Here is a 17,639-nt window from a genome sequence, read left to right on the forward strand (position 1 = left end):
AAAGATATTTGTAAGAATGTAAGCAAGTTTCAGTTCTGTGACATCCATTGACATAGTAGGAAAAATATTGTATATTTTGTCGTTCTGTTGAACATAAAAGTGAGATATTCTGAAGAATTAAGGAACAGTTCTGGTGCACTTTTGACTACACCATTGCATTTTTCCTACTATGGCAGTCAATGATGTCACACAATTGCTAACATTCTTTCAAATATCTTCATCAGAACATAGTAATTTGTACAGGTAATTACAAGTCGGGTGAGCAAATGATTACGACATACACATTTTAGGGTGAACACTCACTTTAGAGACACCTCAGATTTGGGATTTCCTCCGCAACAAACCTGACAGTAACGTCTGGATTTTTAATGCCACTAAGTATGTTACTTACATTATCAGCACCACTTCACCAAAAGCCATCTTTCACAAAGGATAATGGATGGGAATCAAAGTAGGATCACAACTCATGTGATGTCTCTCTGATATGACAAGGAATTATGTATTTCTAGAATCATTAATCCCCTGAGGATGCCTTCCCCAACAAACCCAATGAAACCTCCTTTTCCTAAATTCATATTCGTGACTGCTCCCCCTGTCATGCATAAGGCATGGGAAATGTACTATTAGACAATTCAACAGTGGGATTATAACACCTAGTCCGATTAAGCGAATATGAATCCTAATGTTACTAATAATTTCATAGAGTTTAAACATTATATGTATTTACTAACATTAAAGCAGGGTTGAGTGGGGAAATATCCCTTGAACGCAGCATAAATTATGTACAATTAAATGAAGAAAATAAAAATTTTAAAATTGAATAAAAAATAAATCTAGAGAGCAAATGTGTAGCTAAAATGATCTACAAAAGTGTTAAAGGAGTCCGGGTTTGATTTAAAATATTTGAATACTTGAATACTTGCAAGCTCTGTAATTACTACACAAGTCATCCTGAGAAATAAAATTCATTTATTTAAAAATAAAAAATTAAAATAATATATAGAGTTACTGAAGAGGGTATAACATACCCAATTCATTACAACTTTTGTTTATGAAACAACCGTGAGGGAGATTAGAGCACCAAAACCCGCAAAAGGATGCTACATTTTCCCAATTGATCCAGGATTATAGTCATCAATACGTCCGTAAAGCCACTTTATGAAAAGATGACCAAGTGAGTCAGCCCAGATCCCAAATGAGAAGCATGAGAGGTCTGTGATGTCGGACTGCGTATATTAGAGCTCTGTGGCAGGCCCCCATTCAATGTCATCACCTATATCATCATCATCACCATAATCATCATCCCTGTCATTGTCATCATTACGGTCACTATCACTGTCACTTCCTCTGATTCGTGTCCTCCGTGTTTGCAAGGCTTCATGATGTGACAACCTGAAAAAGAAATTCATGTATTACAGAATTAAAATGATAGAGTATATATTGTTGGGTCAATCGATATATGAGTGAAAACCTTAAAGGTCAGAAAAATGGAACAAATGTGTAAAAATGTAACATCTCTTATTGGGAAATTGTACAACAGTCCAATGTGCAGTTTTTTGGAGGATCTATTGACAGAAATGCAGTATAATATACATACGTGTATAAAGACCTTACATAATGAAGCGTTATGTTTTTATATATTTCTATCTACATTCACCGTGGGTCCCTTTACATGTTGTCTACAGTAGCCCTAAGTGGACAAACTGAACGTGTTTATCTCCTACGGCAAATAAGTGAAAATGCAACAACATCTTAGTTTTGTGTCAGCCAACGTAGTGCTTCATAGTACTTTATTACCTCTTAGCAGGTTTTGACTTATAGGGAGTGTTTTAACATCCTAAAACTTAGGTTGTTGAATAATGTAGAAGTGCTTACACTATAAATAATGGCGACTGCTTCCTCTCAGGTTCTGCAAATCGAGTCTGAAACAATAAAATGCATCCAATTGTAAATTTATCAAATATTTCACATGTATTTAATACTTCACACACCACGGCAAAAAGATAGACAATCAGGTAAGACAATAATTCAATGTCAATCCATAAATAGCCTAATGTCTTTAGAAATCAGATGGCAAAGCCTTTCTATAACCTTAAAGGAAGAAATTCCAGGACCAACAACTGATGTAAATCAAGGAACTTATGTAAAAATGATTTTGTCATTGTTCAATACCACTAGTTTTAATAATCGTATATATGCCACACCTGCTGTAATTTCTCCTCAATGGCTGACAATGGAGGCGTTTCTGCTGGCAGCTCTGGAGGGTTCGGTGCCCTGTAGTTTGGGGGTGCGTAGGAGGGTGCCGGTGGTACTGCCACGTCATTGGCACTGAAGTCTGAATCTGTAAAGCTATGCTGGGATGGGACGTCATCCTGTTCTTGAAGGCTGCTGGAAGAGAAGCGTGGCATTCGGGGCTCAGGTACATGCAGGATGGGAGGTACCTCAGAGGGAGGCAAGCTGTACTCTAGTTCTTCCTCCAGGTACGGTTCTGGATCATACGGAGGTTCAGGGCTGGGGTTCTGCTCTTCTGCAGGCTCTGAGGAACGGGCCAATGCTGTGCCACGGCGTGTGAGGACGTGTCCCGTGGGCTCCTCCAGCTCTTCGTTATCAGTGTAGACTTCACCGTCTGTGAAGCCCTCACCGTCAGTGTCCTCATAGTCACTGGCACCGCTTAGGTAGTCGGAGTTGTGCGAGCGGCTGAGCGCGTCAAGCTCTTCTTCACTACCTCCGTCCAACTGGAAAAACACACACTCATCTTGTTAACAGACTACAATGAAATGGTGGTTGTATACACTAATAAAAGGAAACCTTTCGGTAGAAACTTGATTCAGTTTGTATTCGACTCAGAAATAATTAATTCCTATGGTAATACTATCCAATATGCAATAACGTATTTCCAATCAAAACAGGAAGTTGGACGGGCCGAGGACATGTCCCTAGGGCTCTCCTCTATTTTGCATAACATTATTTACTGGGAAACGTGCAATTTTGGTCATTCTGACATGTCCTTTACTCAAAATATAGTTCTCTCTCTACAGAAGTGAATCTTACCGTTACTTCTGAAACCCAGACAGGTTTAGACTGCTGCTGGCGAATTTTGTCTTTCACAACATCATACCACAGGTTAGAGTCTGGCTGAAGATCAACACGTGCTGAAGAAAACCAAAGACTGCCTTATAGCACATAAAGACCCTCTAAAAGTTTTTTTAGAAATATTTCAAATGATGCAAACTTTCATGATAGAAGGTTTACCAGAAAACAGATGGCTATAGTGTTTTCTTAGCTTCAGGGCCTGAGCGTACAGGCGACGGGAGCTCTTGTTGGATTCGGGCATGTGTGTCTTCCTCATGCTCTTCACGTCCTTCCGACTACGAGGGTCCAGGAAAATCACCATGGGATGGTACTGGATATAATTCAATCGTTCTACCGCAGTAGGGGTAATGTCCAGCAGGGGGTGTTTGTCCAGTTCTGCTATTCGCCTCACCGTGTCTAGCTTGATGACGCTGGATGAACTTTCACTTCCACCCCTGGATACCATTTCTAGAAAAAATCAGTGGCTATATTAAATGTGCCATTTGAACAATGCCGGGGCAGTGGAACTACTGGATTAGTGAAAGTAATAAAAAGAAAAAAGTATGAGAAAGTAAAATTGAAAGTAAAAATGACCAACTGTGAAAGTAATGCTGGCCTTAAGAAAATGTACTTTAAACTATGTTAACTTTAAAACATAAAGTCATTCATACCTGCGTTTTCAAATTCATCAGGCTTTTCTCTAGCCAGCTTCTCATTTGCGATATCATTCAGAGGACCCAAAATGACAATGGGCCGCTTGAAATTGGCTGCAAATGGTCAAACATACAAAACTTTACAACCAAAGCATCCTGCAAACAGTGATATTTCACCTGAAAAAGAAGTCTGTCATTATTTCCTTACCCTCTTGACATTTCAAACCTGTTTGGCTTTCTTTCTTGGGCAGAACACAGAAGGAGATATTAAGAAAAATTTTGTTAACTGGCACCAATGGGTGCCGGCGCTGATTGGTTACCAACCTTCCTAAAAATATCTCCTTTTGTGTTCTGCGGAAGAAAGAAAGTCATAAAGGTTTGAAATGACAAGAGGGGGAGTAAATGATGACAGAATTTTCATTATGGGGAGGAACTATCACTTTAAGAAATAATCCATTATGTCAACTAATAAGTAATTGTGGTTTAATGTTGAATTAAAAAAAATCACTAACCCTCTCTCAACAGGACCTTTTCATATGCTGGAAATTTCCCCTGGATTGTCAACTGCAAAAGGTCATCGCGGGTTCTCCTGGTGTTCTTCTTGGCTCCTCTGAGACCTCGAAGCTTCCAGAATTCTGCTCGGGGGCCAGAGGATTGTTTCTCGGCGGCGCTGATTCTCTGTGCCTGCTCCAAATTGGCCAACGTTTCGGCTCTGAAATAAAGAAAAAGCTGCAATCAGAACAAGAAATGCTGAAAAAACAAATTCACAAACCAATAACAAACCATTTTACCACACCTGGTTTGGTTAGGAATGGTTCCTTTATCCAACTCGTGAAGGTCATTGCCCATGCGCACAGCCAGCCAGGTTCCAAGCTTCCCGCGGTGCATCGTGTCCAGAACTCTGAACACCTCACCTCGGGTGAAGCTGAGGTCGAGATTGTTTTCTGCCACATGGTCGAAGTGTGTGCGGATGTAAAAAGAGTCTCCCAAACTGGACTTCATTATCTTCTTGTAGACTGAAATTAAAAATTAAAAATGAATATTCTTGTTAACACAAAAGATGAAATTCTTTCATCAAGAAAGCAAGAAGCACTGACTGTCCATTTTATTCTGTGTCCGGATATTAATAGGTTCCCCAGCACGGATGTTCATGAGATACAGGGCTGCTTCCTCCCTGGTCAAGTGGGTAAAATCAACACCATTTACCTGCAAAAAAACAACATCACAGATCTTTAGAGAACACCACGCAACCGATGTTTCATCATGTCTGATGTGAACGTGTTATATCTTACCTCCAGTATCTGATCACCTTCCTTCATGCCCTGCTTCTGAGCTGGACTGTTCGGCTGGGTGCCTCCGACAAAGACGCCAACATCATTTCCTCCCACCAACCTCAACCCAACATTGCCTTCCTTCACAAAGCTGATGTGGTTCTGGTCCGAGCTGTACCTGAGATGGAGAAACGCGGGACATTGAAGCGACTTTGTTATGGATGTTAAAGAGTGCATTCACAACGAAGAAAGCATTTTATGTATATAAATGCATAAAGTCTGGTTTAGGGTGTGAATATGGCTGCGGTCACTAAGTTTTAGTGCAGGCGAACACAAAAGGTGCAATAAACCAAGTATCTCACCCCAGGTTTGGCGTAGGCACGGCATCTGGCGGAAGTGAATAAAGGGGTTCCTCATCAGGTTTGGCTAAAATAAAACTTAAGTCACATGCTTGAATTTAAGTCAACCATTTTATACAAGGGTTTTTTGGACTACTGATACTCACAGGCTATCCTGGTGTGATTAGGTAGGGACGCATCAGAGCGCAGAGTGTCGTAAGCACGTGGAAAACTGGAAGAAAGAGGCAATAGACTTCTTTTAAGGCCCAATTACACAAAGCACAATAACTTTAGCAATAAATATAAAGTTTAACAAACGTTCAGTGAAGCCCACACTAAACTACAATGAGAAAGATGTCAAAAACTATCACGGAAAGTCCACATTCAAAGCATTTTCTCAAGCTAATAAATGGACAAAATCCATAATTTCCCATAATTAAAATAATAGAATAATCCTTTGTTATTACAAACCAGAGTTTTGTTTTTTCTTTTTAATTCGTTATAATAATATTTTAAATTACCTTTTATTTTGAGCTTTAATGTTAATTTTAGGTAAAGTTTTTGCAATTTTGTTACATGCTTTTGTCATTGGATTATTTATTGGTTTATTTCTTATGTTGCAATATAATATTAATTCATATTCATTTTTGTTAATTATCATAATTGTAGGTCCTTGAACTTATTTCAGTTTATTTCTGAGGCAACATTAAATTTTTTGTTGAGTTTAGGTTTTCAAAGTTTTAATTTAAGCAAACTAAAATAACCTACAATTATCTGTTTTTACTTTTGTCTCTACTATCTATTCTACTATTTATATCCTGTAAAGCTGCTTTGCAACAACGCAAAATTGCACTATAGAAATAAATCAGAAGTGAGATGACAGCGAACCTATAATTCAATAGATATGGAGAACAATGTGGTTTCGGATTCAAGGGTTGTCTAGATTTGTATAAAGAGGTCATGTGACATGTTTGTACCTGTGATCGCTGTTGTGGGCAGGGCTCTCAAATGCCCTGGGAGGTGAGGAGGCTCTTTCAGATTCAGAAGAATCTGGTGAACAAACCAAAGCAACATTACAAAACAAAAAAAAATAAGGCTTAGATTAAGACAACACATTGGAAACAGATGCAACACATCATCTTTCATATGGAAAAACGAATATATTCAGACCTTCAGGTGGTGGTCTGGCCGGTGCTGCTCTGACCGGAGCTTCCTGTCGACTGTTGATGATTGGAACTGAAATTTCAGGTCTAAAACAATGATTTCATTTCAGGTTTAATTGAATCAACCTCACACATGACATAAATATGCATGATAACATATCTCTCACCTTTGTTTAATTCTAGAGTTTTTACTGGTTGACGGCAGTGCTTTCGGTGGAAGATTGTAACTCGCTGAGTCAGGATCTGACTCGGACTCTGATGGAGCTGTTTAACAAGAAATCCTTAAATTACACTTACAAAACTATTGTAATAGCACTGATGAAGCTTCTCACATACCTCGCTCTACAGGCATTGAGGGTTTCGCCCATTTTGGGGGTTCCACTTTAGGGGCCACATTGACCTCCGGGAGCACCCTGAAGAGAGGAAAGATGGAAGAGAGATTTAATGGCGTGATAGGATGTTAAACTATGCGAGACCACTAACGTAAAGTCAACGATAAGAGAAGAAAAGATATGATGATATGAGCTGTTTTATATATAAAGGGATGGGTGGTCTTCTTCAAATGATCATATGTCAGATTTAGGTCCCCCCAAAAATGAAATTATTCATGGTTTATGGACAACTACTATAGTCTAACTAAATTCATCCATTTTCAATCTCACTGTATGTTCAGAATACTGATATAAATATTTTTCTTAAAATGTATTGTGCGTTATCTGTATCTCATACCTGCAGATTTTATGATGTAAAGAGTTTAACTAGTTTATCAGATTCAAGATTATGCGGATTTTAGGATGGAAACATCCTCATCAATCTTGACTTTTTCCAAAAAGATGAATCGACACATTACAGAAGAGGGTTCAGGTTAACCAGTGTCTTTTATTTTAAAAGATCACATATATCACATGGTCATCACAATGATTCAAATACAACATATACAAACATGAAACAATTTGAAAGGAAAACTTGGTAAAAAAAACGCGTAACAAAAACACTTTTTTCCATCTAGGGCAGGAACAGGCACTCCTTCATGTATACCTGTATCTATTGCGGGACTCTTGGCCGGCTGGAGTGCCCTGCTGACGTGAAGGTCCGATGCTTTCATCCGATTCAGATTCTGATGCTTCAGGGAAAAAACAAACATGAAGTTTAATGGATTTGTAAAAATGGCCACTAAATGGTTTATAGAAAGGAGACAATGTGCTCTGTAAAAAGTCAAAATCACCTCTGGGTGGTGGCCTGTAAGGCGAGGCAATGCGGCGAGGGAAGTCCTGAGACATGCTGAGGGAGGAAGACTTCAAACCAGGTGGAGGGAGATCAGGAAGCACTCTGAGAGAGGAACAGAGGAAGTCTTTTTAGGATGATTGACAACTTTTTGGTGAGTTTTTTAAGGAACTTTTTGACGTAAGATTGCAAAATTCTGCGCTTAATGCGCACGGATGGACCAGTTTATTTCGATTTAAGTGAGGTGTGTAACTTTTCAACATCTGTTTCAGCATCTTGTGCTCGTACTTGTATCTGGAGTGATTGTCGGTCTTGGTACTCTGGTACTTTGGGGGTGGAGAGGTGCTCCGATCTGAATCGGACTCTGAAACAGCTGGTGACACATAATAAACAGTTATTAAATCATTATGAATAAATCACCTCCACTTTAATTAGAGAAACGTTGCTTTTAAAACCAGTTCAATGAGTCATAAAATAAGGAGACAGGTGTGTGAGAGCGTTTTGAGGCAGACCTCTGCGAGTACGAGAGGCAGTGGAGGAGTAGTTCTGGGTGACGGGTGAAGCTCGAGGGTTTGGCAGTGCGGAGACCCCCGAGAGAACCCTGGAATAACAAACAATTGTTTACACAAAATGAATCAAACTGACTTTGAGATTGATATGGACCATTACATTTTTCACATGAACTCACTTGTATTTGGTTCTGTCCAGAGTGTCGTATCTTGACGGTGGAGGCGAGTTGCTGCGGTCCGATTCAGACTCCGAGGGAACTGAACATTAAAATTGTCTTATGTCAATTGTTTTGCTGATTTTAAATCAGTCTTGTAAAAGAAGGTTAAAGACTCACCTCTGCGAGGGGCCGCCGACTGGGCCGGGGGTCGCGTGAGCGTGGAGCGCAGAGGAGGAGAATCACGTGGCTTTGGCAGGAGAACAGGATCGCCACGATTTCTGTAGATCAACGTATTGCATTAATGCAAACGTATTCAGGTAAAGTGCACTAAACTGAATAAAAGATAACTTCTAGGTTTGTTTACTTGCGAGAGCGTCGATCTCTTGGGCGAGATGTTCGATTTGCTGGGCCTCCTGTATCCAGATCTGAGATATCTTTAGGATCAACATCAAATAAAAATAAATTGTTATTAAAACCTAAATTATAAGCTGTGGGGTATGTATTAATAGGTTATTAGATACTGTAATAACTCAAATCACCCTCCAACTCCGAGCTGCTGTCTTTACGTATCTCATCCGCGCTGTTCTGAGGACTGTCCTCCACTTCAGGAATACTGACCAGGAACTTTCTGTCGTCCCTTAACACCAACATGGTGAGGTTACCTCTGGACTTCTCCACCAGATGTTTGGTCTCCAGCAAAGACAGATTCTCTGTTGTCATGCCATTGATCTAAACAAGGCCATACAATTTGACAAAACATGAGGACGTGCGTGCAATGGATCGGTTTCTCCAAGGTGTTCATCTATTTTGTCGCACCTTTAGAACCAAATCTCCTTCTTGAAGGGTGCCGTCTTTTGCAGCCAGACCGGTGGGCGTCATGTGCTTGATAAAGATCTGACTGCCCAATTTCATTCCGTACTCTGCAGAAAGATGTTGAAACAGAATACATAAATGACTAAATCCATTATGTACTGTCGATGCAGAAAATATATTTAGAGCACAGCCTCTAATTGACTTCCATTGTATGGACACAATACCACAGAGACATCTGAAAATATCTTCTTTTGTGTAAATAAATGATGACAGGGGACTTAAATTTTTTTAATAAATAGTGCAAAACTCTGGGGTTCTAACCATCTGTTGGTTTTTTCTTGACCAGGGTCGCTCTGATTGGTTTATCTTGCACGTCCTGATTGGGCAGTCTCTTGAACCCGGACATGATGGGGAGGTCATGACCGTTACGGTCGGGTGTCACGCTTCGAGTTCGCCGGTTGCGGCCAACGTCTGTGCCTCGCTGACCCTTGAGCTGTGGTCCATTGTCGTCCAGTAGGTTGGATTGTGAGGCGGAACGGTAAGGTTTGTTGCTCACGGGAACCTGAATTGTGCGTGGTCTCTTCACAGTCTGTAAAAAGAAAGACAACAATTTCTCTAAACAACAAGAAATGCTTTGTGGTTAAATCATTAAATTCACGTCAACAATTTATGAGGGAGTTGTTTAACAAGTAACTTTGTGTCATTCCATCTTGTCATTTTCTTTCTTTTTTCGATCTTTTATCGGTCACGCATCTTCATGTGACACCAATTCACTGGTCAGACTACAACAAACTTGAACTGTGCAAACGGGCGACTTTTACATGAGCTTGTTTTTCCATTCTGTGGCATTCACATGCGTATGATTAGAATGCAATCTAACAAAAAGTCCGGCATAACAAGGCCCAATGCTTTCAACTTACGACATTTGCCGTTTTCCCACATTTCCTCAGATTCTGAATAGTGTACAGCGAGGTGACGTTCTCCATTGAAACTCCATTCACCATAACTATCTGATCTCGTGTTCTGTTAAAAAATAAATGCAGAGCGTTACAAAAGTGCTATGAAATCTCTCTATGTTGGTCGTATACACAAAGATGACAGGTTGGACAGGATGTGTGGGAGGAAGTGTTGTGGACAGTAAGACTCACTGAAGCCGTCCCATTGCGGGTCCGCTTGGAATCACATCGGAGACAATCACCGACGTGTCCCCATTTGCTGGATTGGGTTTGTCAAGCCCACCTGAGACGGCAAAACCGAAGCCGACCTTGGAGTCCTAGGAATGAAGGAATAAAGACGTTATGGAGCAAAAAACGAAAGGCTGAATGAAGCAGGTGACAAATAAAATAATACAATTTAACAAAATTTAAAATGAAATAAAATGAAATACATTTTATTAAATAAAAGAATTTGAAATGTCAAATATTTTGAAAATGAAATAAATATAAATAAAGTATTATAAAATAAAACTATTATAAAGATACAATGCAAATAAATAAAACGGCAAATGAAGGAAGACAAATAAAAGATGATTTTTTAAAATTACAAATCAATTTAAATAAATAAATTTATTTAAATTATCAAAAAATGTAATAAAAAATATTAACATGTAGAGCAAATAAATAAAACAATGAATGAAGTAGACAAATTAAATAAAAAGTAAATAAAAATCAAACAAAATATAAAAAAATATATATATATACACATATCATGTTTGTACTAGAATGCACCACATGACAGCCCAAAACTCAGGGTGTGTCCTGGTGACAGATGGAAAGAAACCGCTTACGACAAATCATGCTTTCACAATCTCTCACCAACTTTCAATCCCTCTCAACTATCATTCGCTAGGGAAACTCTACACCCGGTGTCACGTTCTCCGACACACCTGTACAGAGGTAGATAAAGGTGTGGCTACAACAAATTCAACCACAGATATGTGACTTACTTTCGATAAAGTGACGGTGTGCTGCTCCCATATCGTCATGTCCTCCATGTCTGTTTTCTGAAACGAAAAACTCCATTAACGTTCAGTTGTAACATGAGCACTCAACAACATAACATACAAAGACATAACATTAAAAAAACATATGTGGTTAGGGAGTTTCTGTGGGCCTCACGTCTTTTGTACGAGCTGCACTCGCCTGTTGTTTGTCAGCTGGCTAAGCATGAAAAGAAATGAGTGGAGTCGAGCGTGCCCCCGCCTGCCGAATTCCTGCCGTACAGGTATATGGGGGGCGGAGCCATCATGTGACCACGGCGATACCTGATACTTCCTCGACAACGGCTCACCAAAACTGATAAACAGTCTGACAACAGACATTGAGTCATAGTCACTGGTGGCTGAAAAAATTCGAATGCCATGTGGTTTTGAATGCGAATGACTCAATGGAGAGTACTATACGAAGATTGGTTTTAAGATTTGGTTTAATTCTTTATAATTTAAATAAAAAGCATTATATAACAAAGCTTTTCAAAGTTTTCAGATGGTAAGACGGGTCATTTTTATGTAAATTGGTATTTTTCAAAATTGTCAATAATGCTCGGGGGTACCTTTACACTTGCACTCAATATATAAATAAAATGTACACAATATCAATATATCGCATTGCAAACGCTTTCTTCTAACTCTTACAAAGAGCTGCAGTCATGATGACACACTTGAAGAGTGGTTTCCATTGGACCAGAGAATTCCTGGAATGTGTCCTATGTTTTTATTGGCAGCGGTCCGCACACAAAGGTCAGCCAACAGGGTCTGTGTACACCTTCTTTGATTTCGCTGAGGTTGATCAGTCATGTCGCAAATTTTGTACACAAATGTTTCAACTCTGAAAGCTTTGTAAGCTCACAAGTTTGTGATGAGATTTGGTTAACAATAATATAAGTGTGGTTTGCTGAGACAAGCTTCATTTTTCTGATTTAAACAAACCCATGGCCCTGAATGTGAAACTTTAACACCTTACACGTCCTGCCCCAAAGATTTTCACCATTATTTTTTATGTCAGTTTCAGAATGGTCACATCCATAACGGTTCATATTCCTCATAAGTGGGCACGTGAAAATAAAATAAATAAAACTATTTATGTTCTATGAAGAGTCATCCCGTCTCCATTTGTTGGGTATTATTGATTCTGGGTTGTGCATTTTAATTCACCAAAATCCACCAAATTATGTCGTCTCTTAAAAACAAACATTGTTTTTTTGTCACATCCATAACCGTGTATATGTTTCTCTTTTAAAATAGAAATCCTGTGCAAAGACTGAAATTTCTCGAATGTTTAGACAACAGGGGTTTATTAAAATATAAACAGATGGTTTAATAGAATGGCAACGAATTCATTGTCTGAGAGTTTATAATATATCACATGCATAACACTGGAATTGCCCGATTATGAAATACCAAGATAAAAATGAGAACTAAAAATATCCGAACCATACTTAGGGGGACAACATTTGAGCGACAGTAGGCACCTAGTAACCAGCCAAAACACCTTAGCAACCAGCCAGCAATGTATAATAATAAGACTTGCGACCACATAGCATAGCCAAGTCAAAGAACTATTTCTTATATATATCTATATATATATTTGCACTATAAAGAACCTTTTGTGAAACTTAAAGTTTCAAGATTACTACACGTTTGTACAGACTTTACATGAAAGCAATTGGATGAAAAACATTAAAATTTAAAAAACGTTGAACTTCTTGACACGTTTGCTCATGCATAACTTAATGAACTGAAAACTCTTTCATGGAACGTGTCAGACTCTTACAGTCCAGTGCTCTAACACCTGTTCCAACAAACTGTACACATACAAACACTGTAGTTTATGATTATATGGAATAGTAGCTGCAGAGATTCTCTGTGTGTGGTGATCTGAGTTACCACCTTACAGCTCAAGGAACGAAACATGTTAAAGGACAAATGTACAACATTCTCAATTTCACATCAGTTGCATTGAAAACGTGCTTCATTTCATACAAACTAAATAGCATTACGAAAACTATTTAGAAGTCAATAAGGTTGTAGAAAACAAACATGAACTCAAAGAGAAAGGGTCACAGCTGCTAAGCCAGAGGTTAAATGTTCAGTCAGGTGCTTTATCAACGTTATACCCTTGAGCAAAGCACACTGGGACTCCGATTAGTGCACTACAAAGTGTCCTTTGTCAGCGAACCAACCACAAAGCATTATATCTCAATCTTCATTAGCCCCAAACAATAACAAAGGCATTGTACCCTGATGCAACAGGTGGATGTCGGTATTTACAATCACGTATGTGAGAAAAGTGTCATTACACGGCTCAGGTGACACATTAGGATGTTTAGTAAATGCAAGTCATTCAACGGTTAACATCAACAAGTAAACGTTTTGATGAATCAAGTACGTACCGTGCCTTTAAATCTCACTGCCATGATCAAAGTGTAAATTGTAGCCCATAGGAAACATGGCAAGACCCAAATGGTAGTTTGCAAATAAACAAATCGTGTACAGTACCCCACCTGAGCCAACGCTCCACCCACTAGACTCTCTCTACAAATCATATGATATGTTAATACAGATTTTATCCCTGAAGCAGTTAAGGTGGAACTGTGGCGATACCACCTTAAATGAATAATTCACCCTCATGTTGTTTAAAACATTTTTGTTCTTCTGGTGAACACAAAAGAAGATATTTTGAGAAATGTCTTTGTGATTTTGTTCACACAATGGAAGTCAATGGGACCAATGATGTTTAGTCACCGACAATTATTTTCGTTTTTGTAAAAGAAAGAAAGTCTGGTGTGTTATTACAATACAATTTTGTATTTGATCCAATAACCCCCATTCTAGATGACACGATAGTGACTGTAATCGTTCACAGTCATGTCTAAGTGGGCGGGTCTTGTTCGGCATTCAGTACACTAAACACAGAGAACAACAAATACCCAATAGTTCTTGCTCGTATAATAGTCACATCACAAAAGCAAGTCAGTGTGTCAATGCAGGCTTCAACTGAGAGACAATGAGGAATGAAAGGCTCTCAGGTTATGCTGACAATCATTACCCAAAGCCTGTTAATGTTTAATATACTTTTTGTGCCTATTGGCAGATGAAGGTTTATGCATATAGATGGTTGGGGAAATTCCAGCCATTTTATTTGAGGAGTTAAGGTTTGGAAACATATGTACTGATATAACTTAACTCTTGGAAACCAGAACTAAATGAATGATAAAATAAGCCCTAAACCTTGCTAGATTCAAGATTTTGTAGTCACAAAAAGAGTTATATAAATATAAACGTGCAGTGAAATGAAATCTGGCCAACTCTATAGACTGTGAAAAGAATATAACATAAAACTAAAATATCAGGAAGAAGTATAATACCTTAATTTAATATATAATTTGATAAATTTTTTATAGTTTCATGTAAACAGAATAGGTATTTACAACTAGAAAGAAACTAATTCCATAACTAGGGAACAAAATCTAATAGAAACTAAAACCTAGAATACCCTAGCAACCACCAGAATACCATAGCAACCACCAAGAAAATGTTAGCAACGGCATGGTAACAAGCAAAAACGCACAAAACACCTTAGCAACGCATTGAGAACAACCAACATCACATTGTGCAATCTGACAGGCAAACACATTCACATTTTCTGAGGAAAAACACAGTAACCAAAACTTGGCCATACCAAACAGATTTTTCACTCTGTGGTTATAGAAAAATAACATATTAAAATTGACAAAATCCAATAGTAGATTGTGGAAACAAATGACAAAATATTGAGTGTGGTCAGCTTACTGGAATGAATTCACCCCCTCAGGGCAACACATTTGACAGTAAACGTAGGTGGATTCCAAATGTAACAAGACTTCAGAGAACACTTGTGATGTGAAACGGTGTGACACCTTAAATAATATCTGTGTAATTGATTTCACAACAGGAGACCACAGACTTTTGTAAAAACCGAAACTTCGAAACTACGTAGTACTGTCCTTCTGCCTCAAATCGAGTTATGTCATGTTTACAAAGTCAATAGTAAGGAAAATATCTCACACACTTCTTAAGCAATGAAAGAAAGAATGAGGGATTTATACAGAGCATTATTGTGTATTGCTGTACACCTAAAGCTCTTTACAATGATATGAGGGAGGTCTCTCATCAACATCCACCTGGACCACAGCTATCGGTGGAGAGGAGATATAGAGAGCCAATTCAGAAGGTGGGGATTATATGGAGGCCATGATTGTCCCGGGTCAGTGGAGGGAATCTGGCCAGGACAGCGGTGGGGTTACACCCCTTCTCTTTACGAGAAGCGTCATGGGATCTTTAATGACCACAGGGAGTCAGGACCTCGGTTTAACGTCTCATCTGAAGGAATGACTGTGAAAACTCTCTCTCTCTCTCTCAATAGGCTTTGTAAAAACTAGTATCTCGCACTTATTGTATTATTGCCTTCATTTGACAAATCGCTTTATTGTTTCCCTATCTTCTCTGTAAGTCACTTTGGATAAAAGTGTCAGCTAAATGTAAAGAAATATAAGGCTTTACCTTATAAGAACAAATTCAAGTCGAAGAAATGGAACAGTCTTCTATTGTGATTGTGTCCAAAAAAAGATTTCACGGTACAGTGAAAGTATTATTATTATAGTTAAAGTAAAACGTAACCATTATCATAGTTATATTACAAAAGGGTAAAACTATGGCCATTGTGTTGCATTGAGACCCTACTCAATTTGTGATTACAAGGTGTTACTTTAAATAAAAAAAGGTTACTGTAGTTAAAAATCATGCTTCATTTCCTAAAGGTGCAGTATGAGCCCAGCAAACACAGAATGTTCCCCTAACGTTAGTACAAAGATAGGGGAACGTTCCCCAAGCCTAGATAATGTTCTATTTATGTTAAAGGAGCAACGCGGGTTTTTTAGGAGGATATATTTGACAGAAATGCAATATAATACACAAAACTATTTCTTCAGAGGTGTATAAAGACTTTACGTTATGAGCCTTAGAAAGAGCTATTTCTATCTACATACAGAGCTGTCAACCATTGAATTAGCCGCCATGTTATGTACAGTGGCCCTAAAATGACAAACAACTCCTCCACAAAGCGCGTTTCCTCTCCCTCCACCCTGCGGTGCGTAACGTTAGTCCGGCTGTCCCACTCTAGACCTTTAAGAAAACTCTCTAGGAATATAAAACAGGGACTGTACAGTGTTGTGTGTCCAAAAAACACGGTGTATTTAGCTAGGTAGGCCTCAAACCGGGACTCAATTCTGTCATCATTTACTCGCCCTCAGGTTTATCCAGGTCTGTATAAATGTCTTTGTTCTGATGAACACAGAGAAAGATGTTTTGAAGAATGCTTATAACCGAGCAGTTCTTGGCCACCATTGACTCCCATACTGGGAAGAATGACAACGGTAGTCCAGAGTGCCCCAGAACTGTTTGCTTTCCTACATTCCTCAACATATACTATTCCGCGTTGAACATAACAAAGACATTTGTAAAACAAATTTTCCTTCATTTTTTTTTGGTGAACTGTTCCTTTAAGATTCCCCACAGTGAAAAATTGACACAGAATGCAGCTGATAGAAATACAAGTACTACTAACATGTCTTTTCTGTAACGCTGATAAAATAAAGACCGTCTACATCACTGCATCGAAATGTGGATATATGGGAACTTGGCTTCCCGAAACCACAGTGAAACTACAAAGCACCTATTGACTCGAGTGGGGTGGAAGAACCAGTAATGCCAGACGAGAGACACGCATGAGTTTACATTGACACCTAGAACTGAACCACTACTGTGTGTGTGAACGAGACCATTGAAAGTTTCAAGCAATTTCCTGAAGAGAAAGAACCGTGGAATATCGCGGTGCCACACGGTCACGGGGCGAAACCGCGATATCCACGGGCGACCAGAACAACAAGGGTTCAAAATAAAAGTCTACAAGAACTACAAGAAACAACAACAGTTGGCTACTATTAAAACAACATGAACTGTTTCTCTTAAAGTTCCCGATACACGAGCTATAAGTCATCCACGCCGACACGTGTTTAAGGTTATATTGCTATTTATTTGCTTATTTGTTGCAATTATTTGTTTAACCGTGACCTCGTTTTAATCCCAAACCGTTTAAATTTAAAACTTGGCTTGGTGACATGACAAAGGCGAACCCTAAAGAATCGTTTAAAAACAGCAGGGTTCACGTAAAGCGGACTCACCTTATTCAGACTGTCCTTAAAATGATATTTAAAGTCCTTTATCCCGTTTTAAAGGCCTCACTGGCCCCGTCGACTGCACTTATCTCAAAGTTTCGTTTTATTCAGCTGCATGTATAAAGCAGCACCTGCTCACGTACGTACCTGCGCGCACGGTGGGCGGAGCTTCAGGTGGGTTGGGTCGGGCAGTTTCGCCACAAAGTGTCTACATCGGATAGCGATCG

The 17,639-nt window shown here is 38.9% G+C and overlaps 1 protein-coding gene across 3 annotated transcripts; it reads right to left on the reverse strand.

Moving 5' to 3' along the window:
* Nucleotides 1-949: 949 nt before the first annotated feature.
* tjp3 (tight junction protein 3) lies at nt 950-17,565 on the reverse strand. Of its 3 annotated transcripts, none has more exons than XM_079471774.1 (30): nt 17,419-17,565; nt 11,147-11,203; nt 10,350-10,474; nt 10,122-10,224; nt 9,523-9,790; nt 9,205-9,308; nt 8,928-9,117; nt 8,753-8,822; nt 8,566-8,666; nt 8,410-8,488; nt 8,234-8,322; nt 8,010-8,094; nt 7,723-7,826; nt 7,536-7,620; nt 6,834-6,910; nt 6,665-6,761; nt 6,505-6,584; nt 6,312-6,384; nt 5,502-5,566; nt 5,359-5,422; nt 5,018-5,174; nt 4,823-4,931; nt 4,522-4,741; nt 4,238-4,437; nt 3,744-3,839; nt 3,253-3,540; nt 3,052-3,152; nt 2,205-2,735; nt 1,876-1,922; nt 950-1,392 (listed from the first exon to the last, which is right to left on the reverse strand). In XM_079471774.1, the coding sequence occupies exons 2-30, from the start codon at nt 11,192-11,194 to the stop codon at nt 1,236-1,238; spliced, it is 3,813 nt and encodes a 1,270-aa protein (XP_079327900.1). In that variant the 5' UTR covers nt 11,195-11,203; nt 17,419-17,565; the 3' UTR covers nt 950-1,235. The 3 variants fall into 3 exon arrangements, with proteins under 3 accessions (XP_079327900.1, XP_079327902.1, XP_079327901.1); XM_079471776.1 differs by having other exon boundaries at nt 6,665-6,752; nt 17,419-17,557; XM_079471775.1 differs by lacking the exon at nt 17,419-17,565 and adding an exon at nt 11,319-11,415.
* Between the last annotated feature and the right edge of the window lie 74 nt (nt 17,566-17,639).

The sequence above is a fragment of the Barbatula barbatula genome (genome assembly GCF_947034865.1).
Source record: "Barbatula barbatula genome assembly, chromosome: 13".
Taxonomy (NCBI): Eukaryota; Metazoa; Chordata; class Actinopteri; order Cypriniformes; family Nemacheilidae; genus Barbatula; species Barbatula barbatula.

What these genes read in the sequence shown, in the direction of transcription:
- tjp3 (XM_079471774.1), bottom strand. Translation starts at nt 11,194, where the DNA reads ATGGAGGACATGACGATATGGGAGCAGCACACCGTCACTTTATCGAAA. An exon ending in GTGGGAAAACGGCAAATGTC is followed by an intron (nt 9,791 to 10,121) that starts GTAAGTTGAAAG and finishes TTCTTTTTACAG; the next exon opens with ACTGTGAAGAGACCACGCAC. An exon ending in GTGCCTACGCCAAACCTGGG is followed by an intron (nt 5,175 to 5,358) that starts GTGAGATACTTG and finishes TCTCCATCTCAG; the next exon opens with GTACAGCTCGGACCAGAACC.